The sequence below is a fragment of the Oncorhynchus nerka genome, linkage group LG10, assembly GCF_034236695.1.
Source record: "Oncorhynchus nerka isolate Pitt River linkage group LG10, Oner_Uvic_2.0, whole genome shotgun sequence".
Taxonomy (NCBI): domain Eukaryota; kingdom Metazoa; phylum Chordata; class Actinopteri; order Salmoniformes; family Salmonidae; genus Oncorhynchus; species Oncorhynchus nerka.
Window position 1 is genome coordinate 15,916,858 of NC_088405.1, and position 26,512 is coordinate 15,943,369.

A 26,512-nucleotide genomic window follows, 5' to 3' on the forward strand; every position below is an offset into this window, starting at 1 on the left:
ATGTTAATTAACTTAATGTACGTTATGGCTGGTATCATGTTAACTTAATGTAAGTTCTGGCTGGTATCATGTTAACTTAATGTAAGTTCTGGCTGGTATCATGTTAACTTAATGTAAGTTCTGGCTGGTATCATGTTAATTAACTTAATGTAAATTCTGGCTGGTATCATGTTAACTTAATGTAAGTTCTGGCTGGTATCATGTTAACTTAATGTAAGTTCTGGCTGGTATCATGTTAACTTAATGTAAGTTATGGCTGGTATCATGTTAACTTAATGTAAGTTCTGGCTGGTATCATGTTAACTTAATGTAAGTTCTGGCTGGTATCATGTTAACTTAATGTAAGTTATGGCTGGTATCATGTTAACTTAATGTAAGTTATGGCTGGTATCATGTTAACTTAATGTAAGTTCTGGCTGGTATCATGTTAATTAACTTAATGTAAGTTCTGGCTGGTATGGCTGGTATCATGTTAATTAACTTAATGTAAGTTATGGCTGGTATCATGTTAATTAACTTAATGTAAGTTCTGGCTGGTATCATGTTAACTTAATGTAAGTTCTGGCAGGTATCATGTTAACTTAATGTAAGTTATGGCTGGTATCATGTTAACTTAATGTAAGTTCTGGCTGGTATCATGTTAACTTAATGTAAGTTCTGGCTGGTATCATGTTAACTTAATGTAAGTTCTGGCTGGTATCATGTTAACTTAATGTAAGTTATGGCTGGTATCATGTTAACTTAATGTAAGTTATGGCTGGTATCATGTTAACTTAATGTAAGTTATGGCTGGTATCATGTTAACTTAATGTAAGTTATGGCTGGTATCATGTTAATTAACTTCATGTACGTTCTGGCTGGTATCATGTTAATTAACTTAATGTAAGTTCTGGCTGGTATCATGTTAATTAACTTAATGTAAGTTATGGCTGGTATCATGTTAATTAACTTAATGTAAGTTCTGGCTGGTATCATGTTAACTTAATGTAAGTTATGGCTGGTATCATGTTAACTTAATGTAAGTTCTGGCTGGTATCATGTTAATTAACTTAATGTAAGTTCTGGCTGGTATCATGTTAACTTAATGTAAGTTCTGGCTGGTATCATGTTAATTAACTTAATGTAAGTTCTGGCTGGTATCATGTTAACTTAATGTAAGTTCTGGCTGGTATCATGTTAACTTAATGTAAGTTCTGGCTGGTATCATGTTAACTTAATGTAAGTTCTGGCTGGTATCATGTTAATTAACGTAATGTATGTTCTGGCTGGTATCATGTTTTAACTTAATGTAAGTTCTGGCTGGTATCATGTTAACTTAATGTAAGTTATGGCTGGTATCATGTTAACTTAACTTAATGTAAGTTCTGGCTGGTATCATGTTAATTAACTTAATGTAAGTTCTGGCTGGTATCATGTTAATTAACTTAATGTATGTTCTGGCTGGTATCATGTTTTAACTTAATGTAAGTTCTGGCTGGTATCATGTTAACTTAATGTAAGTTCTGGCTGGTATCATGTTAACTTAATGTAAGTTCTGGCTGGTATCATGTTAACTTAATGTAAGTTCTGGCAGGTATCATGTTAACTTAATGTAAGTTATGGCTGGTATCATGTTAACTTAATGTAAGTTATGGCTGGTATCATGTTAACTTAATGTAAGTTCTGGCTGGTATCATGTTAACTTAATGTAAGTTATGGCTGGTATCATGTTAACTTAATGTAAGTTCTGGCTGGTATCATGTTAACTTAATGTAAGTTATGGCTGGTATCATGTTAACTTAATGTAAGTTCTGGCTGGTATCATGTTAATTAACTTAATGTAAGTTCTGGCTGGTATCATGTTAACTTAATGTAAGTTCTGGCTGGTATCATGTTAATTAACTTAATGTAAGTTCTGGCAGGTATCATGTTAACTTAATGTAAGTTCTGGCTGGTATCATGTTAACTTAATGTAAGTTCTGGCTGGTATCATGTTAATTAACTTAATGTAAGTTCTTGCAGGTATCATGTTAACTTAATGTAAGTTATGGCTGGTATCATGTTAACTTAATGTAAGTTCTGGCTGGTATCATGTTAATTACCCTCTTGCTCCTACCTGACACGCAGGCGTCCCATCTAGACATCTGGAAATGCAAATGCGCTACGCTAAATGCTAATAGTATTAGTTAAAACTCAAACGTTCATTAAAATACACATGCAGGGTATTGAATTAAAGCTACACTCGTTGTGAATCCAGGCAACAAGTCAGATTTTTAAAATGCTTTTCGGCGAAAGCATGAGAAGCTATTATCTGATAGCATGTAACACCCCAAAAGACCCGCAGGGGACGTAAACAAAATAATTAGCATAGTCGGCGCTACACAAACCGCACAAATAAAATATAAAACATTCATTACCTTTGACCATCTTCTTTGTTGGCACTCCTAGATGTCCCATAATCACTATTGGGTCTTTTTTTTTCGATTAAATCGGTCCATATATAGCCTAGATATCGATCTATGAAGACTGTGTGATAAACGAAAAAAAATAGCGTCTTATAACGTAACGTCATTTTTTGAAATTAAAAAAGTCGATGATAAACTTTCACAAAACACTTCGAAATACTTTTGTAATGCAACTTTAGGTATTAGTAAACGTTAATAAGCGATCAAATTAATCACGAGACGAAGTATATTCTATAGGGGTACGTCTGGAAATAATGTCCGGGTAAATCTCAACCAAAATATCCGGTCGGTGACCTGAAGAAAAAGCCTGTCTCTTGTTCGTTTGACCAAGAAACAAAGACTAGGCAAATGACAAGACTGTTGACATCGTGTGGAAGCTGTAGGTACTGCAACCTCGGCCGCATTTATTGTGGTTCACCTTTATCAATCGGTTGAAGTCGCGCATGGATATATTTTCCATTTTCAGTGATCAGATTTTCCTGCACTTGATGTAATGCACGTTCTGTTATAGTCACAGCTGTGATTTAACCAGTTTTATAAACGTCTGAGTGTTTTCTATCCACACATACTAATCATATGCATATACTATATTCCTGGCATGAGTAGCAGGGCGCTGAAATGTTGCGCGATTTTTAACAGAATGTTCGAAAAAGTAAGCCCTAAGCTTAAGTGGTTTATTAACTTAATGTAAGTTCTGGCTGGTATCATGTTAACTTAATGTAAGTTCTGGCTGGTAATCATGTTAATTAACTTAATGTAAGTTCTGGCAGGTATCATGTTAACTTAATGTAAGTTCTGGCTGGTATCATGTTAACTTAATGTAAGTTATGGCTGGTATCATGTTAACTTAATGTAAGTTCTGGCTGGTATCATGTTAATTAACTTAATGTAAGTTCTGGCTGGTATCATGTTAACTTAATGTAAGTTCTGGCAGGTATCATGTTAACTTAATGTAAGTTATGGCTGGTATCATGTTAACTTAATGTAAGTTATGGCTGGTATCATGTTAACTTAATGTAAGTTCTGGCTGGTATCATGTTAACTTAATGTAAGTTATGGCTGGTATCATGTTAACTTAATGTAAGTTCTGGCTGGTATCATGTTAACTTAATGTAAGTTATGGCTGGTATCATGTTAACTTAATGTAAGTTCTGGCTGGTATCATGTTAATTAACTTAATGTAAGTTCTGGCTGGTATCATGTTAACTTAATGTAAGTTCTGGCTGGTATCATGTTAATTAACTTAATGTAAGTTCTGGCAGGTATCATGTTAACTTAATGTAAGTTCTGGCTGGTATCATGTTAACTTAACTTAATGTAAGTTCTGGCTGGTATCATGTTAACTTAATGTAAGTTCTGGCTGGTATCATGTTAATTAACTTAATGTAAGTTCTGGCAGGTATCATGTTAACTTAATGTAAGTTCTGGCTGGTATCATGTTAACTTAATGTAAGTTCTGGCTGGTATCATGTTAACTTAATGTAAGTTCTGGCTGGTATCATGTTAATTAACTTAATGTAAGTTCTGGCTGGTATCATGTTAACTTAATGTAAGTTCTGGCTGGTATCATGTTAATTAACTTAATGTAAGTTCTGGCAGGTATCATGTTAACTTAATGTAAGTTCTGGCTGGTATCATGTTAATTAACTTAATGTAAGTTCTGGCAGGTATCATGTTAACTTAATGTAAGTTCTGGCTGGTATCATGTTAACTTAATGTAAGTTCTGGCTGGTATCATGTTAACTTAATGTAAGTTCTGGCTGGTATCATGTTAATTAACTTAATGTAAGTTCTGGCTGGTATCATGTTAATTAACTTAATGTAAGTTCTGGCTGGTATCATGTTAACTTAATGTAAGTTATGGCTGGTATCATGTTAATTAACTTAATGTAAGTTCTGGCTGGTATCATGTTAACTTAATGTAAGTTCTGGCTGGTATCATGTTAACTTAATGTAAGTTCTGGCTGGTATCATGTTAACTTAATGTAAGTTATGGCTGGTATCATGTTAATTAACTTAATGTAAGTTCTGGCTGGTATCATGTTAATTAACTTAATGTAAGTTCTGGCTGGTATCATGTTAATTAACTTAATGTATGTTCTGGCTGGTATCATGTTTTAACTTAATGTAAGTTCTGGCTGGTATCATGTTAACTTAATGTAAGTTCTGGCTGGTATCATGTTAACTTAATGTAAGTTCTGGCTGGTATCATGTTAACTTAATGTAAGTTCTGGCAGGTATCATGTTAACTTAATGTAAGTTCTGGCTGGTATCATGTTAACTTAATGTAAGTTATGGCTGGTATCATGTTAACTTAATGTAAGTTCTGGCTGGTATCATGTTAATTAACTTAATGTAAGTTCTGGCTGGTATCATGTTAACTTAATGTAAGTTCTGGCTGGTATCATGTTAATTAACTTAATGTAAGTTCTGGCAGGTATCATGTTAACTTAATGTAAGTTCTGGCTGGTATCATGTTAACTTAATGTAAGTTCTGGCTGGTATCATGTTAATTAACTTAATGTAAGTTCTGGCAGGTATCATGTTAACTTAATGTAAGTTCTGGCTGGTATCATGTTAACTTAATGTAAGTTCTGGCTGGTATCATGTTAATTAACTTAATGTAAGTTCTGGCTGGTATCATGTTAACTTAATGTAAGTTCTGGCTGGTATCATGTTAACTTAATGTAAGTTCTGGCTGGTATCATGTTAACTTAATGTAAGTTCTGGCTGGTATCATGTTAATTAACTTAATGTAAGTTCTGGCTGGTATCATGTTAACTTAATGTAAGTTCTGGCTGGTATCATGTTAATTAACTTAATGTAAGTTCTGGCAGGTATCATGTTAACTTAATGTAAGTTCTGGCTGGTATCATGTTAATTAACTTAATGTAAGTTCTGGCAGGTATCATGTTAACTTAATGTAAGTTCTGGCTGGTATCATGTTAACTTAATGTAAGTTCTGGCTGGTATCATGTTAACTTAATGTAAGTTCTGGCTGGTATCATGTTAATTAACTTAATGTAAGTTCTGGCTGGTATCATGTTAACTTAATGTAAGTTATGGCTGGTATCATGTTAACTTAATGTAAGTTCTGGCTGGTATCATGTTAACTTAATGTAAGTTCTGGCTGGTATCATGTTAACTTAATGTAAGTTCTGGCTGGTATCATGTTAATTAACTTAATGTAAGTTCTGGCAGGTATCATGTTAACTTAATGTAAGTTCTGGCTGGTATCATGTTAACTTAATGTAAGTTCTGGCTGGTATCATGTTAACTTAATGTAAGTTTTGGCTGGTATCATGTTAATTAACTTAATGTAAGTTCTGGCTGGTATCATGTTAACTTAATGTAAGTTCTGGCTGGTATCATGTTAATTAACTTAATGTAAGTTCTGGCAGGTATCATGTTAACTTAATGTAAGTTCTGGCTGGTATCATGTTAATTAACTTAATGTAAGTTCTGGCAGGTATCATGTTAACTTAATGTAAGTTCTGGCTGGTATCATGTTAACTTAATGTAAGTTCTGGCTGGTATCATGTTAACTTAATGTAAGTTCTGGCTGGTATCATGTTAACTTAATGTAAGTTCTGGCTGGTATCATGTTAATTAACTTAATGTAAGTTAATGGCTGGTATCATGTTAATTAACTTAATGTAAGTTCTGGCTGGTATCATGTTAATTAACTTAATGTAAGTTCTGGCTGGTATCATGTTAACTTAATGTAAGTTCTGGCTGGTATCATGTTAACTTAATGTAAGTTCTGGCTGGTATCATGTTAACTTAATGTAAGTTCTGGCTGGTATCATGTTAATTAACTTAATGTAACTTAATGTAAGTTCTGGCTGGTATCATGTTAACTTAATGTAAGGTCTGGCTGGTATCATGTTAACTTAATGTAAGTTCTGGCTGGTATCATGTTAATTAACTTAATGTAAGTTCTGGCTGGTATCATGTTAACTTAATGTAAGTTCTGGCTGGTATCATGTTAACTTAATGTAAGTTCTGGCTGGTATCATGTTAACTTAATGTAAGTTCTGGCTGGTATCATGTTAACTTAATGTAAGTTCTGGCTGGTATCATGTTAACTTAATGTAAGTTCTGGCTGGTATCATGTTAACTTAATGTAAGTTCTGGCTGGTATCATGTTAATTAACTTAATGTAAGTTCTGGCTGGTATCATGTTAACTTAATGTAAGTTATGGCTGGTATCATGTTAATTAACTTAATGTAAGTTCTGGCTGGTATCATGTTAACTTAATGTAAGTTCTGGCTGGTATCATGTTAACTTAATGTAAGTTCTGGCTGGTATCATGTTAACTTAATTCTTAATGTAAGTTATGGCTGGTATCATGTTAACTTAATGTAAGTTCTGGCTGGTATCATGTTAACTTAATGTAAGTTCTGGCTGGTATCATGTTAACTTAATGTAAGTTATGGCTGGTATCATGTTAACTTAATGTAAGTTCTGGCTGGTATCATGTTAATTAACTTAATGTAAGTTCTGGCTGGTATCATGTTAACTTAATGTAAGTTCTGGCTGGTATCATGTTAACTTAATGTAAGTTCTGGCTGGTATCATGTTAATTAACTTAATGTAAGTTCTGGCTGGTATCATGTTAACTTAATGTAAGTTATGGCTGGTATCATGTTAACTTAATGTAAGTTCTGGCTGGTATCATGTTAATTAACTTAATGTAAGTTCTGGCTGGTATCATGTTAACTTAATGTAAGTTCTGGCTGGTATCATGTTAATTAACTTAATGTAAGTTCTGGCTGGTATCATGTTAACTTAATGTAAGTTATGGCTGGTATCATGTTAACTTAATGTAAGTTCTGGCTGGTATCATGTTAATTAACTTAATGTAAGTTCTGGCTGGTATCATGTTAACTTAATGTAAGTTCTGGCTGGTATCATGTTAATTAACTTAATGTAAGTTATGGCTGGTATCATGTTAACTTAATGTAAGTTCTGGCTGGTATCATGTTAATTAACTTAATGTAAGTTATGGCTGGTATCATGTTAACTTAATGTAAGTTATGGCTGGTATCATGTTAACTTAATGTAAGTTCTGGCTGGTATCATGTTAACTTAATGTAAGTTATGGCTGGTATCATGTTAACTTAATGTAAGTTCTGGCTGGTATCATGTTAACTTAATGTAAGTTCTGGCTGGTATCATGTTAACTTAATGTAAGTTATGGCTGGTATCATGTTAACTTAATGTAAGTTCTGGCTGGTATCATGTTAACTTAATGTAAGTTCTGGCTGGTATCATGTTAACTTAATGTAAGTTCTGGCTGGTATCATGTTAACTTAATGTAAGTTATGGCTGGTATCATGTTAACTTAATGTAAGTTATGGCTGGTATCATGTTAACTTAATGTAAGTTCTGGCTGGTATCATGTTAACTTAATGTAAGTTCTGGCTGGTATCATGTTAACTTAATGTAAGTTCTGGCTGGTATCATGTTAACTTAATGTAAGTTATGGCTGGTATCATGTTAACTTAATGTAAGTTCTGGCTGGTATCATGTTAACTTAATGTAAGTTCTGGCTGGTATCATGTTAACTTAATGTAAGTTATGGCTGGTATCATGTTAACTTAATGTAAGTTATGGCTTGTATCATGTTAACTTAATGTAAGTTATGGCTGGTATCATGTTAACTTAATGTAAGTTCTGGCTGGTATCATGTTAACTTAATGTAAGTTATGGCTGGTATCATGTTAACTTAATGTAAGTTCTGGCTGGTATCATGTTAACTTAATGTAAGTTCTGGCTGGTATCATGTTAACTTAATGTAAGTTATGGCTGGTATCATGTTAACTTAATGTAAGTTATGGCTGGTATCATGTTAACTTAATGTAAGTTATGGCTGGTATCATGTTAACTTAATGTAAGTTATGGCTGGTATCATGTTAACTTAATGTAAGTTCTGGCTGGTATCATGTTAACTTAATGTAAGTTATGGCTGGTATCATGTTAACTTAATGTAAGTTCTGGCTGGTATCATGTTAACTTAATGTAAGTTCTGGCTGGTATCATGTTAACTTAATGTAAGTTCTGGCTGGTATCATGTTAACTTAATGTAAGTTATGGCTGGTATCATGTTAACTTAATGTAAGTTATGGCTGGTATCATGTTAACTTAATGTAAGTTATGGCTGGTATCATGTTAACTTAATGTAAGTTCTGGCTGGTATCATGTTCATTAACTTAATGTAAGTTATGGCTGGTATCATGTTAACTTAATGTAAGTTATGGCTGGTATCATGTTAACTTAATGTAAGTTATGGCTGGTATCATGTTAACTTAATATAAGTTCTGGCTGGTATCATGTTAACTTAATGTAAGTTATGGCTGGTATCATGTTAACTTAATGTAAGTTATGGCTGGTATCATGTTAACTTAATGTAAGTTATGGCTGGTATCATGTTAATTAACTTAATGTAAGTTCTGGCTGGTATCATGTTAATTAACTTAATGTAAGTTCTGGCTGGTATCATGTTAATTAACTTAATGTAAGTTCTGGCTGGTATCATGTTAACTTAATGTAAGTTATGGCTGGTATCATGTTAACTTAATGTAAGTTCTGGCTGGTATCATGTTAATTAACTTAATGTAAGTTATGGCTGGTATCATGTTAATTAACTTAATGTAAGTTCTGGCAGGTATCATGTTAACTTAATGTAAGTTCTGGCTGGTATCATGTTAACTTAATGTAAGTTCTGGCTGGTATCATGTTAACTTAATGTAAGTTCTGGCTGGTATCATGTTAACTTAATGTAAGTTCTGGCAGGTATCATGTTAACTTAATGTAAGTTCTGGCTGGTATCATGTTCACTTCTCAGTAATATCAGTTCTGTCTGCTATCATGTTCACTTCTCAGTAATATCAGTTCTGTCTGCTATCATGTTCACTTCTCAGTAATATCAGTTCTGTCTGGTATCATGTTCACTTCTCAGTAATATCAGTTATAGCTGCTATCATGTTCACTTCTCAGTAATATCAGTTATGGCTGCTATCATGTTCACTGGTGATAAAAGGTCATCAAATATATATTGGATATATATTGGATATATACAGTATTGGATAATATCTTACATTTGGGGGTAAGTTTGCCTGTGTTTGAACCTCCATTCTATGTGATCAAATGAACCAAAAAAGGAAAGACTGGTTGAATTGTGTTGCTACACTATGCTATTTTGAAAAACGTTTGCCACTAGGGATGTGGACAGCTTGGTCAGTATCCATGATTATCATAATAATTCAATGGAGAGTTTTACACAATCCTCCAAAGACTGGCTGAGGCTTTTCTCTAAACTTACACCCACACAACATGATTTCTACACACTACAGCCAATCCAGAACATGATCAACTCTGAAGACTCTGGCAACGTTCGAGGGAGTGTTAAATGTAGACGCTTTTCAGAGTTATAGTCTTACAGGGACCAGCTAAAAGACTTGGCGAACAGAGGACATTCAACTCAGTGTGTCCTGCTGGGACCATAATTACATTCAGGGAACGACAGACGGAGACGTTACCTCAATGTTGTATGGACGTTATCATTGGGACATTGCCTGAACTGTAACATTCAAAACACGACATGGCACAAAATGAGTAAATAATTACATTGAATTGTTCCAAAATGTACTTTAACTGAGCTTGAACACAGCCTGCTAACTGGACTTCCTGACACAGGACATACTGTTGTCATTCTATCAGATATTGTATGTATCCCATATTGTAATGGATTCATTATCATGGTTCTCCTCACCAGTTACATGTGGTGGTGATGTCGCAGTTAGCTGATGTAGTCCTTAACAATTTCTGCTTGTCTATGTGTGAGGGAGTCTGCATATCTGTGTGTGTTTGTGTCTCTGTGCATGCTTGCATGCATGCGTGTGAGAGTTTGTGTGTGTGTGTGATAGAGTGTGTAATGGAAAATGTGTGTGTGTGTGTGAGGAGTACTGTTGTATTGTGGCTGTGAGCCCTCAACATTGTGTTTCTCATTACTGTCATCGTCTCTGGAGTGAGATTTGTGTGTGTGTGTGTCTGTTAGTGTGTGCATTAGTGTGTGTGTGTGTGTGTGTGTGTGTGTGTGTGTGTGTGTGTGTGTGTGTGTGTGTGTGTGTGTGTGTGTGTGTGTGTGTGAGCGTGTGTGTTAGTGTTTGAGAAGACAATCTACTGTATGGAGTCAAACTAGAACCATGGTCTCATTTAACTACACACATCACAAGGCTGCTCCTAGAAACTGAATAGCTCTGTCACATGTTTGAGTGTGTGTGTGTGTGTGTAGCTCTTACCAAAGTCACTGGCACAGTAATGCTCCATGATGTTGTCAGCTTTCAGTTGGTTATCACATGGAGGACAGACTTTAGATGCTGGGGAGAAAAGAGAGAGAGAGGAGAATGATTGATATTGTAGCAAAGTCAGAGTGCAGTCCCACCTGGGGTTTGAGCCTTGGACCTTCGGACCGTCAACCCAACACCTCAGCTGTTACACCAAGAGATCCGAAGCTCTTGACAATGACGGTAGGTGTTGGGTTTAGGAGCCTACAATACATGTCATAATTGTAGCTAGGTTAGACAACAGGTACAGTAGAGGATAATTAGATGGTTCATATAATCAGCAGCAAGAAGGGAGTAGACTAGAGTATAGAGCAGAGTAGAGTATAGAGCAGAGTATAGTAGAGTATAGAGCAGAGTATAGTAGAGTATAGGGCATAGCATTGTAGTGTATCGAGTGGGGTATAGCATAGAACAGAGTGTAGTAGAGTACAGTGCAGAGTATAGTAGAGTGTAGAGCAGAGTATAGTAGAGTATAGAGCATAGTATGGTGGAGTATAGGGCATGTAATTGTTGTGTATCGGACGGAGTAGAGCATAGAACAGAGTAGAGCAGAGTATACAGCAGATTAGAATGAAGAATATAGCAGAGTATAGTCGAATATATAGCAGAGAAAAGTAGAGTATAGAGAGTAGAGCATAGAACAGACTAGAGCAGAGTATAGAGTAGAGTAGAGCATAGAGATGAGTATAGTAGAGTACAGAGTAGGGTAACGTACAGTATAGAGCAGAGCAGAGTAGAGTAGAGCAGAGTATAGAAAAAGAGTACAGCGGAGTATAAAGTAAATTAGAGTATAGAGCAGAGTAGAGTAGAGCAGAGTACAGAGTAGAGTATTTTGCCGAGTATAGAGCTGAGTAGAGCTGAATAGAGTCGAGAAGTGCAGATTAGAACAGAGTAGAGTATAGAGCAGAGTAGAAGCAGAGTAGAGTCGAGTACAGCAGAGTAGAGTAGAGTTTCGAGCAGAGTAGAGCAGAGTAGAGTAGAGCAGTGTATAGAGTAGAGCAGAGCAGAGCAGAGTATAGTGTAGATTTTAGAGCAGAGAAGAGTAAAGGAAAGTAGAGTAGAGCAGAGTAGAGCGGACAGCAGTAGAGTGGAGCAGAGCAGAGTAGAGTATAGAGCAGAGTAGAGTAGAGTAGAGTAGAGTAGAGTAGAGCAGAGTAGAGTAGAGTAGAGCAGAGAGGAGGTGAGTATAGGTGAGTAGAGTAGAGTAGAGTAGAGTAGAGTAGAGTAGAGTAGAGTAGAGTAGAGCAGAGCAGAGTAGAGTAGCGAGCAGAGTAGGGTAGTAGAATTGAGTATAGACACGAGCAGAATATAGAGCAGAATGGGGTCGTAGAGTAGAGTAGAGTAGAGAAGAGTAGAGTAGAGTGGAGTATAGAGCAGATTCGGGTAGTAGAGTAGAGAACAGTATAGAGCAAGCTAGGGTAGTAGAGTAGAGTAGAGTAGAGCAGAGTAGAGCAGAGTATAGCACAGAGTGGAGATCAGTTAAGGGTAATAGAGTAGAGTAGAGCAAAGTAGAGTAGAACAGTGCAGAGTAGAGCAGAGCAGAGTAGAGTAAAGCAGAGTGCAGAGCAGAGTAGAGTAGAGTTCCGAACAGACTAGAGTAGAGTAGAGCAGAGTATAGGGCAGAGTAGAGTAGAGCAGAGTGTAGGGCAGAGTAGAGTAGAGCAAGCAGAGTATAACAGGGCAGAGTAGAAAAGAGCAGAGCAGAGTAGAGTAGAGCCATGCAGAGCAGAGCAGAGCATAGAGTAGAAAGTAGAGTAGAGCATAGAGTAGAGTAGAGTAGAGTGTAGAGTAGAGCAGACTAGAGTAGAGTAGAGCAGAGTACAGAGCAGAGTAGAGTAGGGTAGAGTGGAGTAGAGCAGAGTGGAGTAGATTAGAGTAGAGCAGAGTATAGGTGCAGAGTGGAAAGCAGAGTAGGGTAATAGAGTAGAGTAGAGAGCAGAACAGGATAGTAGAGTAGACTGTAGAGCAGAGTAGGGTAGTATAGTAGAGTACAGTATAGAGTAAGCCAGGGTAGTAGAGTAGAGTAGAGTCGAGTAGAATAGAGTAGAGTATAGAGCAGAGTGGATAAGAGTATAGGAGAGTAGAATAGAGCAGAATAGACTAGAGTAGAGTAGAGCATAGTAGAGTAGAGTAGAGCAGATTTGGGTAGTAGAGTAGAGAACAGCAGAGCAGAGCAGAGCAGAGCAGAGCATAGATAGTAGAGTAGAGCATAGAGTAGAGTAGAGTGGAGTATAGAGCAGAGCAGAGCAGAGTAGAGTGTAGAGTAGAGCAGACTAGAGTAGAGTAGAGCAGAGTACAGAGCAGAGTAGAGTAGGGTAGAGTGGAGTAGAGCAGAGTGGAGTAGATTAGAGTAGAGCAGAGTATAGGTGCAGAGTGGAAAGCAGAGTAGGGTATTAGAGTAGAGTAGAGAGCAGAACAGGATAGTAGAGTACAGTATAGAGTAAGCCAGGGTAGTAGAGTAGAGTCGAGTAGAATAGAGTAGAGTATAGAGCAGACTGGATAAGAGTATAGGAGAGTAGACTAGAGCAGAATAGACTAGAGTAGAGTAGAGTAGAGCATAGTAGAGTAGAGAGCAGAGTAGGGTAGTAAAGTTGAGTATAGACACTAGTAGAGTAGAGTAGAGTAGAGTAGAGTATAGAGCAGATTTGGGTAGTAGAGTAGAGAACAGTATAGAGCAAGCTAGGGTAGTAGAGTAGAGTAGAGCAGAGTACAGCACAGAGTGGAGGGCAGTTAAGGGTAATAGAGTAGAGCAAAGCACAGTAGAACAGTGCAGAGTAGAGCAGAGTAGAGTATAGAGCAGAGTTGAGCAGAGTGCAGAGTAGAGTAGAGTATAGAACAGACTAGAGTAAAGTAGAGCAGAGCAGAGTATAGGGCAGGGTAGAGTAGAGCAGAGTATATGGCAGAGTAGAGTAGAGCAAGCAGAGTAGAACAGGGCAGAGTAGAAAAGAGCAGAGTAGAGTAGAGCAGTGAGAGTAGATAGTAGAGTAGAGTATAGAGTAGAGCAGAGTATAGCGCAGAGTGGAGAGCAGAGTAGGGTAGTAGAATAGAGTACTGTATAGAGCAAGCCAGGATAGTGGAATAGAGCAGAGTAACTCTACTCTGGGTGTAGGGTAGGGTAGAGCAGAGTAGCAGAGTAGAGTGGAGCAGAGTAGAAGCAGAGTATAGCACAGAGTGGAGATCAGTTAAGGGTAATAGAGTAGAGTAGAGCAAAGTAGAGCAGAACAGTGCAGAGTAGAGCAGAGCAGAGTAGAGTATAGAGCCGAGTAAAGCAAAGTGCAGAGCAGAGTAGAGTAGAGTTTTGAACAGACTAGAGTAGAGTAGAGCAGAGTATAGGGCAGAGTAGAGTAGAGCAAGCAGTAGAGTAGAGTATAGAGCAGAATAGAGTAGTGGAGTAGAGTAGAGTAGAGTATAGAGCAGAATAGGGTAGTAGAGTAGAGTATAGAGCAGAGTAGGGTAGTAGAGTAGAGAATCAATTGGTTCATTCAGTATACAGAACAGCCTGTTTGAGTCCCTGGTCTAGACTGTAACACTGCTGTTTGAGTCCCTGGTCTAGACTGTAACACTGTGCTGTTTGAGTCCCTGGTCTAGATTGTAACACTGCTGTTTGAGTCCCTGGTCTAGACTGTAACACTGCTGTTTGAGTCCCTGGTCTAGACTGTAACACTGCTGTTTGAGTCCCTGGTCTAGACTGTAACACTGTGCTGTTTGAGTCCCTGGTCTAGACTGTAACACTGCTGTTTGAGTCCCTGGTCTAGACTGTAACACTGTGCTGTTTGAGTCCCTGGTCTAGACTGTAACACTGCTGTTTGAGTCCCTGGTCTAGACTGTAACACTGCTGTTTGAGTCCCTGGTCTAGACTGTAACACTGTGCTGTTTGAGTCCCTGGTCTAGTCTGTAACACTGTGCTGTTTGAGTCCCTGGTCTAGACTGTAACACTGCTGTTTGAGTCCCTGGTCTAGACTGTAACACTGTGCTGTTTGAGTCCCTGATCTAGACTGTAACACTGCTGTTTGAGTCCCTGGTCTAGACTGTAACACTGTGCTGTTTGAGTCCCTGGTCTAGACTGTAACACTGTGCTGTTTGAGTCCCTGGTCTAGACTGTAACACTGTGCTGTTTGAGTCCCTGGTCTAGACTGTAACACTGCTGTTTGAGTCCCTGGTCTAGACTGTAACACTGTGCTGTTTGAGTCCCTGGTCTAGACTGTAACACTGCTGTTTGAGTCCCTGGTCTAGACTGTAACACTGCTGTTTGAGTCCCTGGTCTAGACTGTAACACTGCTGTTTGAGTCCCTGGTCTAGACTGTAACACTGTGCTGTTTGAGTCCCTGGTCTAGACTGTAACACTGCTGTTTGAGTCCCTGGTCTAGACTGTAACACTGTGCTGTTTGAGTCCCTGGTCTAGACTGTAACACTGCTGTTTGAGTCCCTGGTCTAGACTGTAACACTGCTGTTTGAGTCCCTGGTCTAGACTGTAACACTGTGCTGTTTGAGTCCCTGGTCTAGTCTGTAACACTGTGCTGTTTGAGTCCCTGGTCTAGACTGTAACACTGCTGTTTGAGTCCCTGGTCTAGACTGTAACACTGTGCTGTTTGAGTCCCTGATCTAGACTGTAACACTGCTGTTTGAGTCCCTGGTCTAGACTGTAACACTGTGCTGTTTGAGTCCCTGGTCTAGACTGTAACACTGTGCTGTTTGAGTCCCTGGTCTTGACTGTAACACTGTGCTGTTTGAGTCCCTGGTCTAGACTGTAACACTGCTGTTTGAGTCCCTGGTCTAGACTGTAACACTGTGCTGTTTGAGTCCCTGGTCTAGACTGTAACACTGCTGTTTGAGTCCCTGGTCTAGACTGTAACACTGTGCTGTTTGAGTCCCTGGTCTAGTCCGTAGCATTTGTTTAGAAGCAGACTGTCAGAAGTTATTTGCTGTAGAGGGAATATATAGTGCATGATCCTGATTAATGTTTGCACTGCAATTACTCTGGAGAAAATGTTTTAATTTGAGAAGTTGTATATTTTGGTTATGAAGCATGGTGTGTCTGTTTGTGCGTGTGTGTGTCTGTGCCTATGAGCATGTCTGTGTGCGTGTGCGTGTGTGTGTGTGTTTGTGTGTGTGTGTGTCAGTTCATTGATATACAGAACAAAGGTTTGGGAAAGAGAGAAAGAGAGCAGGAGGGGAGACAGCGGGGGGGTAAGGATGTGGTTGTTAGATATAGTTAGCTCATGGTTAGATATAGTTAGCTCATGGTTAGATATAGTTAGCTCATGGTTAGATATAGTTAGCTCATGGTTAGATATAGTTAGCTCATGGTTAGATATAGTTAGCTCATGTTAGATATAGTTAGCTCATGGTTAGATATAGTTAGCTCATGGTTAGATATAGTTAGCTCATGGTTAGATATAGTTAGCTCATGGTTAGATATAGTTAGCTCATGGTTAGATATAGTTAGCTCATGTTAGATATAGTTAGCTCATGGTTAGATATAGTTAGCTCATGGTTAGATATAGTTAGCTCATGGTTAGATATAGTTAGCTCATGTTAGATATAGTTAGCTCATGGTTAGATATAGTTAGCTCATGGTTAGATATAGTTTGCTCATGGTTAGCTCTGCTGGACTTTTGCTTAAAGTTGTGGTAAATACTTTGCCATCCTCTCCCCACACAACATCCCTCATTTGGTAACGTTGAGTTTAGACAACATTATTCAATTTTTAAAGATAAATCTATGAGTTTGGTATATTTTATGACCTAATCGTTCATTTAAATTCAGAGAGCATCACAAATCAAAATGACAAAATCTTCAAATATAGGGAATAGGGTGCCATTGGGGACGTAGTCACTTACTGCAGCCAGCCCAGTCTAATGATTTCCCCTGTTAATGACTAAACGGGACAGAGCAGAGCAGAGTGTTGATTGTGCTGCATAGAAGGAATGCATTTTCTTGACACATACCCTGGCACTGAATAAGACATAACAGCACAACACCACCCCAGTGAAACTATTACCCTACAGACTGAATAAGACATAACAGCCTTCAAGTGAATCATTCAAAACAGGCTGAGCCAAGAGGGAGAAAGAGAGAGAGAGAGAGTGTGTGTGTGTGTGTGAGAGATCGAGAGAGAGAAGAGAGAGAGATATTAACTGTTGAGTTTTTCCACTGTGAGAGTTCCCATGCATTAACACAGTGAAGCCGGCCAGACAGAGGGTCAGGGCTTTAATTGTGTGGTGCTGACAATAAGGCATGAGCTGGACACACACACACACACACACACACACACTGAAGGTTTCTGTGTGACTAAGGGGTTCACCTCAATGCGACCCAGCGCAGTGAGGCACATTGAACTCTGACCCCTGTCATTATCAGGCCAGACGGCTAGTTAGGACCAGGTGATAACCTTTTAACCCTGAGAGGAGAATGGGCTGGGAGCCGACCCTCTCTCCATCCCTCTCTACCCCACTCAATTCAAAGGCCCCCCCTCTCTCTCTACCCCTCTCTCTCTCTCCCCCCCCCTCTCTCTCTCTCTCTCTCTCTCTCTCTCTCTGAGTACATGCATATATATCTGTACCCTGTAGTCATCCTGGATAGAGCTATGACTGGAGAAAATTATTTCTGTTCTGTAGAGGACACACACACACACACACACAAAGTGGATATAGAAATTCTACAGATGTGAGAATCGTGTTGTGTTTTAATGGTCCCGGGGGTCGGCACGCAGTGCGATGTTTAAGCGCTCCTCTGTCAGTGAGCATGCTGCATTTTAACAGATGTTAGCCTCGCGGACATAAATCACAAGCTGTATTTCATGTCTGTGTGTGTGTGTATTTCATCCCCATCCACAGCAGCGGTTTATGTCAGAAGTGTCGCTGCTCGTAAATTAAAGGGCCTAAATGAACCATGAGATTATGACCTGTGCATAGTTTCAACTAGACATTCTACACATAAAAACCTCTGTGATGCTCAGGAGTGTGCGTGTATTTGTGCAAACATGTGTGTGTGTGTGGTCGTGCGTGTGTGTGGTCGTGCGTGTGTGTGTGTGGTCGTGCGTGTGTGTGTGTGTGGTCGTGCGTGTGTGTGTGTGTGTGTGTGCGTGTGTGTGTGTGTGTGGTCGTGCGTGTGTGTGGTCGTGCGTGTGTGTGTGTGTGTGTGTGTGTGTGTGTGTGTGTGTGTGTGTGTGTGTGTGTGTGTGTGTGTGTGTGTGTGGTCGTGCGTGTGTGGTCGTGCGTGTGTGTGTGTGGTCGTGCGTGTGTGTGTGTGTGGTCGTGCGTGGGTGTGTGTGTGTGTGTGTGTGTGTGTGTGTGTGTGTGTGTGTGTGTGTGTGTGTGTGTGTGTGTGTGTGTGTGTGTGTGTGAGTGAGTGCTTTGCTATATCATGTAATAGCAGAATAGCTGGTATCTGGTTCTTCCAGACAGAAAGGAGAGAGATCCCTCTGAGTGATTCAAACCTCAGACAGACACTGCAGGGAGAGGAATGTTTTGATCTAGTAGTTTCTAAAGACCAACGATTTAATCGACTTAGAGCACATAATGATAAACTCAAACGTAAAAATAAACACGTGCTTCGGTTTGTTCCATTTAGGCCACGTGTGTGTGTGTGTGGGGGGTAGGAGTGGGAAACTTCCAGGCTGGTCCTCTAGCCTGTTAAACAAAATGATGACTTTACCAGTGGGCAAATACTATACACTCTTACAGATTGCATCTTTTAGAGGAGTTTGACAGCAGTTGTGTGTTAGAAGGAGTATTATGGTCTGTTTGGAATGCCAGTGTAGTATAGTCAGCAAAATACATTTAGAAATCTATATTATTTAATTATTGCACCCACACTGCTCGTGTGCACCAACGAGCGTCTGTGTTGCCAAGGGCTAAAATAGAAGTCAGTTCTATTTCTGACGCAGCTTACGCTGCAAGTCCTGCCTCTCCCATCTCCTCATTGGTTTATAGAAGCAGGAACCCACGTGCCATCTCCTCATTGGTTATACCATTATTGGTTATACCATTATTATACCATTAATAACCATATATAATTGGTTATTATACCGTTATACCATTAATAACCATATATCATTGTCTGGAACACTACAGGGTTAGGGTTAATATTATGGTCTGTCTGGAACACTACAGGGTTAGGGTTAATATTATGGTCTGTCTGGAACACTACAGGGTGAGGGTTAATATTATGGTCTGTCTGGAACACTACAGGGTTAGGGTTAGTATTATGGTCTGTCTGGAACACTGCAGGGTTAGAGTTAGTATTATGGTCTGTCTGGAACACTACAGGGTTAGGGTTAATATTATGGTCTGTCTGGAACACTACAGGGTTAGGGTTAATATTATGGTCTGTCTGGAACACTACAGGGTTAGGGTTAATATTATGGTCTGTCTGGAACACTACAGGGTTAGGGTTAGTATTATGGTCTGTCTGGAACACTACAGGGTTAGGGTTAGTATTATGGTCTGGACCACTACAGTGTTAGGGTTAATATTATGGTCTGGAACACTACAGGGTCAGAATGAATATTATGGTCTGGAACACTACAGGGTTAGAATGAATATTATGGTCTGGAACACTACAGGGTTAGGGTTAGTATTATGGTCTGGAACACTACAGGGTTAGGGCTAGTATTATGGTCTGGAACACTACAGGGTTAGGGTTATATCAGACTAGGAGGCTCTCAGGACATCAGAGAGGTTCTGGTTCATAACAGAATGTCAGAAGCCGCTAACCTGCCTGGCTTACACTGATACGGGTTCACACTCAGTTTCATACTCACACTCACATGCACACTCCCACGCACAGACACGTGCACGTTTACACGGATCAGAAGTGTAAATCACAAACACTCCAGCAGGATGGAGACACATAGGATGGTGCAAAGTTAAAACAAAAGCTTTAAACAGGTTTCCAGAAAAAGTTAACAATGACATTTTCTTTAAAAAATGACCTTGGTACCAGTGTTTTAATAGATGTATGAATCCTAACATAAATGAGTAAATAATTAAAGAAAACATTTATTTTAATTGTATGAATTCCACATTTTGGGAATTTCAGAATTCTGTGGTTATTATGGCACCGTTAGGTAGGCTATGCTGATGAGCTGAAATATCTTGTGCTGACCCATGGAATTGCAGGCCTGATTATGGCAAGTTGGTATTTGGCTTGGTTGGCTAGCTAGATCTGAACGATAAAACAACACCAGATCAACAACATAGTTTTTTGAGCCCCCAGACCCAGTTTCTACAGGAAGTGGACCCTGTTTGTCTGATGTCTATACCTACCTGTCTGATGTCTCTACCTCCCTGTCTGTCTGATGTCTCTACCTCCCTGTCTGTCTGATGTCTCTACCTCCCTTTCTGTCTGATGACTCTACCTCCCTGTCTGTCTGATGTCTCTACCTCCCTTTCTGTCTGATGACTCTACCTCCCTGTCTGTCTGATGTCTATACCTCCCTGTCTGTCTGATGTCTCTACCTCCCTGTCTGTCTGATGTCTATACCTCCCTGTCTGTCTGATGTCTCTACCTCCCTGTCTGTCTGATGTATCTACCTCCCTGTCTGTCTGATGTCTCTACCTCCCTGTCTGTCTGTTGTCTATACCTCCCTGTCTGTCTGATGTCTATACTTCCCTGTCTGTCTGATGTCTCTACCTCCCTTTCTGTCTGATGACTCTATATCCCTGTCTGTCTGATGTATCTACCTCCCTGTCTGTCTGATGTCTCTACCTCCCTGTCTGTCTGTTGTCTATACCTCCCTGTCTGTCTGTCTGATATCTCTACCTCTCTGATGTATCTACCTCCCTGTCTGTCTGATGTATCTACCTCCCTGTCTGTCTGCTGTCTCTACCTCCCTGTCTGTCTGATGACTCTACCTCTCTGTTGTCTGATGTATCTACCTCCCTGTCTGTCTGATGTCTCTACCTCCCTGTCTGTCTGATGTCTATACCTCCCTGTCTGTCTGATGACTCTACCTCTCTGTTGTCTGATGTCTATACCTCCCTGTCTGTCTGATGTCTATACCTCTGTAACGCCCTGACCATAGAAAGCCCTCAATTCTCTATGGTGTTTAGGTCAGAGCGTGACTAGGGGGGTGTTCTAGTCATTTATTTTCTATGTTGCTGGTTTGTATGATTCCCAATTAGAGGCAGCTGGTAATCGTTGCCTCTAATTGGGGATCATATTTAGGAAGCCCTTTCTCCCACCTGCTTTGTGGGATATTGTTTGTGCTTGTTGCACCACGCAAGTCACGTTTCGTTGCTTGTTTATTGTTTTATTGATGAGTTTCACTTAATAAAAGGATGTGGAACTCAAATCCCGCTGCGCTTTGATCTGTCCATTTTCATGAATGTGACAGAATATCCCACAAAAAGAGGACCAATCAGCCTGTTCATGAGGTACAGGAGTTTTGGACATGGGAGGAGATCATGAGTGGATGCCAGACCCTTCCTTGGCGGGAGTCGCAGAGGACTCAGGAACGACAGCAACGACGCCGGGGGCCGCGGCCACAGAAACCACAAGATATTTTTTTTGGGGGGGCGCGATGTGTGGCCGGCTGAGCAGCGGAGAGTGCCAGAGCCAGAATCGGAGTCGATGGAGGATTACAATGAGGGATACCGGAGAGAAGAGTTAGCGAGGAGTATGCTGCAGCGCAGGCGCGCTGAAGAGCGGGTCATCAGTCCGGTGCCATCTGTGCCAGCTCCTCGCACTCGCCCTGAAGAGCCAGAGACCGTCAGGGAGGCGATGGAGAAGTTGGGAGAGAGCGAGAGAGGAGAGAGATGTTGTGCAGGTGTGTTCTGCTCAACATTCGACCTGAAGAGCCTGTCAGCAGTCTGGTGAAGTCTGTGCCGGCTTCACGCATCTGGCCTCCAGTGCGCCTCTCCAGTCCGGTACGTCCTGTGCCAGCTCCGCACACTCTCCCTGAAGTGCGTGTCACCAGTCCGGTGCCACCTGTGCCGGTTCCAAGCACCAGGCCTCCAGTGCGCCTCCCCACGCCTCCAGGCACAGTGTCCAGTCCCGCTCCATGGCAGGAGCCTTCCTCTGCGCCGGTGCCCAGTCCAGGCATGGTGTCCAGTCCCGCTACAATGCAGGAGCCTTCCTCTGCGCCGGTGCCCAGTCTGGGCGCAGCGTCCAACCCAGCTCCATGGCCAGATCCGTGGTCGGGGCGGGGGCTACGACCCCCACCGGAGCCGCCACCGCCACTAGTCACCCCCCCCCCCTACCCTCCCCATTTGGTTTCAGGTTTTGCGGCCAGAGACCGCACCTTGGGGGGGTACTGTAACGCCCTGACCATAGAGAGCCCTCGGTTCTCTATGGTGTTTAGGTCAGAGCGGGGGGGTGTTCTAGTCATTTATTTTCTATGTTGCTGGTTTGTATGGTTCCTAATTAGAGGCAGCTGGTAATCGTTGCCTCTAATTGGGGATCATATTTAGGAAGCCCTTTCTCCCACCTGCTTAGTGGGATATTATTTGTGTTTGTGCTTGTTGCACCACGTAAGTCACGTTTCGTTGCTTGTTGATAAGTTTCACTTAAAACTTCTTGGCGCACCCATCCCGTTAGCGGGATCATTTTCGTCAACATCCGCTGAATTGCAGAGCGCCAAATTCAAATTGAATAACTAAAAATATTTAATTTTCTTGAAATCACAAGTGCAATATAGCAAAACACAGCGTAGCTTGTTATTAATCCACCTGGTGTGTCAGATTTCAAAAAAGCTTTACAGCAAAAGCTATCCAAGCGTTTTTGTTAGGCCTCCAGTGCGCCTCCCCACGCCTCCAGGCACAGTGTCCAGTCCCGCTCCATGGCAGGAGCCTTCCTCTGCGCCGGTGCCCAGTCCAGGCATGGTGTCCAGTCCCGCTACAATGCAGGAGCCTTCCTCTGCGCCGGTGCCCAGTCTGGGCGCAGCGTCCAACCCAGCTCTCTCAGCAGACAAAACATTATAAACAGCTAGCAGCAAAGTAGATTGGTCACGAAAGTCAGAAAAGCAAAAGCACTCATGAGACTCCCAGTTACACAATAAATGTTCCTTTTGTTCGATAAAGATTCTCTTTATATCCAAAATACCTCCATTTGGTTGGCGCGTTATGTTCAGAAATCCACAGTCTCGAGCGGTCACGACGGGGCAGACAAATTCCAAATAGTATCCGTAAAGTTCAGAGAAACATGTCAAATGTTTTTTTATAATCAATCCTCAGGTTGTTTTTACAATAAATAATTTATAAATTTTCAACCGGACCATAGCTTTTTCAATAGGAGAAAGAGAGAAAATGTCTGCTCCAAGCTGTTGCGCATGCAAAACTCTGCTGGCACCCAGCCATCCACTGACGCGATGTGATCATTCTCTCTCATTTTTCAGAATAAAAGCCTGAAACGATGTCTAAAGACTGTTCACACCATGTGGAAGCCATAGGGAAAGGAATCTGGTTGATATCCCTATAAATGGAGGGAAGGCATGCCATGGAACAGGGAGATTTGTTTCTCTTAGGCACTTCCTGGTTGGATTTTCCTCAGGTTTTCGCCTGCAATATCAGTTTTGTTATACTCACAGAAAATATTTTGACAGTTTTGGAAACTTTAGAGTGTTATAATTATATGCATATTCTAGATTCTGGGCCTGAGAAATAGGCAGTTTCATTTGGGTATGTTTTTCATCCAAACATCAAAATACTGCCCCCTACATTCAACAGTCTGTCTGATGTCTGTCTGTCTGTCTGTCTGTCTGTCTGTCTGTCTGTCTGTCTGTCTGTCTGTCTGTCTGTCTGTCTGATGTATCTACCCCACCTGTCAGTCTGATGTCTCAACCTACCTGTCTGTCTGATGTCTCTACCCACCTACCTGTCTGTCTGATGTCTCTACCTACCTACCTGTCTATCTGATGTCTCTACCTACCTACCTACCTGTCTGTCTGATGTCTCTACCTACCTACCTACCTACCTACCTACCTACCTACCTACCTACCTACCTGTCTGTCTGATGTCTCTACCTCCCTGTCTGTCTGTACCATCTATGCTCAATCTATGATCGTACCTTTCTGCCTGTCATCTAAAGATATGGAATACCGTCGTCCAAATACTGCCAGAGCCCTAGATTTGTTTTGTTAAGTAGTTTTAGGTTTATTTTGTTTTTAAAGCAACTTTGAGATTCTACTTCAAATGAAAAGTGCTATATAAAATAAATATATTATTATTATTATTATATCTTGTGATATCACATTTTAGGCTTGGACTTTGTAACTTTACTGTAACTATATGACCATGAACCAGTCCTGAAATCAAATGTACACTCTACAGTATATACAGTCATTTGAATAGACATCGTTTTCCATATTAAAAAAAAAGAAGTTTGGGTTCAATTCATTCCGTTTGCTTTCCAACGACCATGTGAAACAGTGAGTTATGGGTTATGGCTCAGCGAAGTGAACATGTCGCATAGTTGTTTCTAGTCCCATAAAAACATAACATCCATTTTCATAATGGAATATGGTCTCCATCCAAAATGGCAACCTATTCCCCAAGTAGTGCACTACATCAGCCCACATGTCTCTGGTCAAAAGTAGTGCGCTACATCAGCCCACATGTCTCTGGTCAAAAGTAGTGCACTACATCAGCCCACATGTCTCTGGTCAAAAGTAGTGCACTACATCAGCCCACATGTCTCTGGTCAAAAGTAGTGCACTACATCAGCCCACATGTCTCTGGTCAAAAGTAGTGCGCTACATCAGCCCACATGTCTCTGGTCAAAAGTAGTGCGCTACATCAGCCCACATGTCTCTGGTCAAAAGTAGTGCACTACATCAGCCCACATGTCTCTGGTCAAAAGTAGTGCACTACATCAGCCCACATGTCTCTGGTCAAAAGTAGTGCGCTACATCAGCCCACATGTCTCTGGTCAAAAGTAGTGCACTACATCAGCCCACATGTCTCTGGTCAAAAGTAGTGCACTACATCAGCCCACATGTCTCTGGTCAAAAGTAGTGCACTACATCAGCCCACATGTCTCTGGTCAAAAGTAGTGCGCTACATCAGCCCACATGTCTCTGGTCAAAAGTAGTGCGCTACATCAGCCCACATGTCTCTGGTCAAAAGTAGTGCGCTACATCAGCCCACATGTCTCTGGTCAAAAGTAGTGCACTACATCAGCCCACATGTCTCTGGTCAAAAGTAGTGCGCTACATCAGCCCACATGTCTCTGGTCAAAAGTAGTGCACTACATCAGCCCACATGTCTCTGGTCAAAAGTAGTGCGCTACATCAGCCCACATGTCTCTGGTCAAAAGTAGTGCGCTACATCAGCCCACATGTCTCTGGTCAAAAGTAGTGCGCTACATCAGCCCACATGTCTCTGGTCAAAAATAGTGCACTACATCAGCCCACATGTCTTTGGTCAAAAGTAGTGCACTACATCAGCCCACATGTCTCTGGTCAAAAGTAGTGCACTACATAGGGAATAGGGTGTCATTTTGGACACGTAAATGCTCTACATGAGCTCAATGTGACAGATTCTATCCTCCTATATCATCAGCGTAGACAACGGCACACTTCCTGAATGGGCTCGCTGAGTGTGTGTGTGTATGTCTGAGTGTGTCTGGTGTGTGTGTGCATGCTTGTGTTCGTGGACACTTGCTGAATGAGTTGCCCTGAAGCGTTTGCAGACTGTTGTCGTTCAGGGTGTCTGATTAAAACAGATTAAGTCGCTCATATGTCTTCTTTCAAAAGTCACACGTGATTTTATTCCGTGTGCTTTTTTCTTCACATAATTGTTTCATATATTTTTGTGTGATATGGTGTGATATCCAGAACATCAGAGATGTAGGATCTCAGTGCATTTGAGGTTTTAAAACGCGTCTGCAGTTTATAATTTCCATTTTGAAATTTTACGGAAAATGTATCAACCAATACAAAAATAGCCATTGATTATAATCCATATGATAATTCATATTTCCAGGGCCTCCCGAGTGGGGCAGCAGTCTAAGGCCCTCATTTCAGTGCTTGCTGTGTCACTATAGATCCTGGTTTGATCCCAGGCTGTGTCACAGCCGGCCCTGACTGGGAGAACCATGAGACTGAGCACAATTGGCCCAGCATCGTCCGGGTTAGGGGAGGGTTTGGCCAGCAGCAATGTCCTTGTCCCATCGCGCTCTAGCGACTCCTGTAGTGGGCCGTGCGCAATGCACGCTGACACGGTCGCCAGGTGTACGGTGTTTCCTCCGACACATTGGTGCGGCTGGCTTCCGGCTTAAGTGGGCATTGTGTCAAGAAGTGGTGCGGCTTGGTTATGTTTCGGAGGACGCACGGCTCTCGACCTTCGCCTCTCCCGAGTCCGTACAGGAGTTGCAGAGATGGGACAAGACTGTAACTACCAATTGGGTAACAAAAATGATAAATATCCAAATTTCTTTTTGCTGCAGGATTAGTGGCTGCTGTAGTGGCTCAAATTAAGATCCTACTTTTCTGCTCTTTCTTTGTCACTTTTAACATTTACTTTTGGCTCCTCTTAACACTTTACATTGTCTTCCATTCCTTCTCAGACAAGTTTGTGTGAGTCTCTTCAGTCAGTTTATAGACTTTTTTTAAATAGAATGTTCAGTCTGAAGTATAAAACCAGAAGGATTCTAGAATTACAGTACATAGACAGATTCTATTCATATTGCCTGAGATGGTGCACTGTCGATGAAATCCTGGTTCTTAATCGACTAACCTGGCTAGCGAAGAGTTAAAAACATATATTAAGGAATGA

General features: G+C 40.7%; 1 protein-coding gene across 1 annotated transcript in view; it reads right to left on the reverse strand.

Moving 5' to 3' along the window:
* Positions 1–26,512, reverse strand: part of LOC115126083 (secreted frizzled-related protein 5-like) — a 59,443-nt gene that overhangs the window by 28,744 nt on the left and 4,187 nt on the right. Inside the window, exon 2 of the mRNA XM_065023053.1 lies at positions 10,752–10,829. Within this exon, the coding sequence (XP_064879125.1) occupies positions 10,752–10,829 (78 nt within the window). The remainder of the gene's footprint in view (positions 1–10,751; positions 10,830–26,512) is intronic.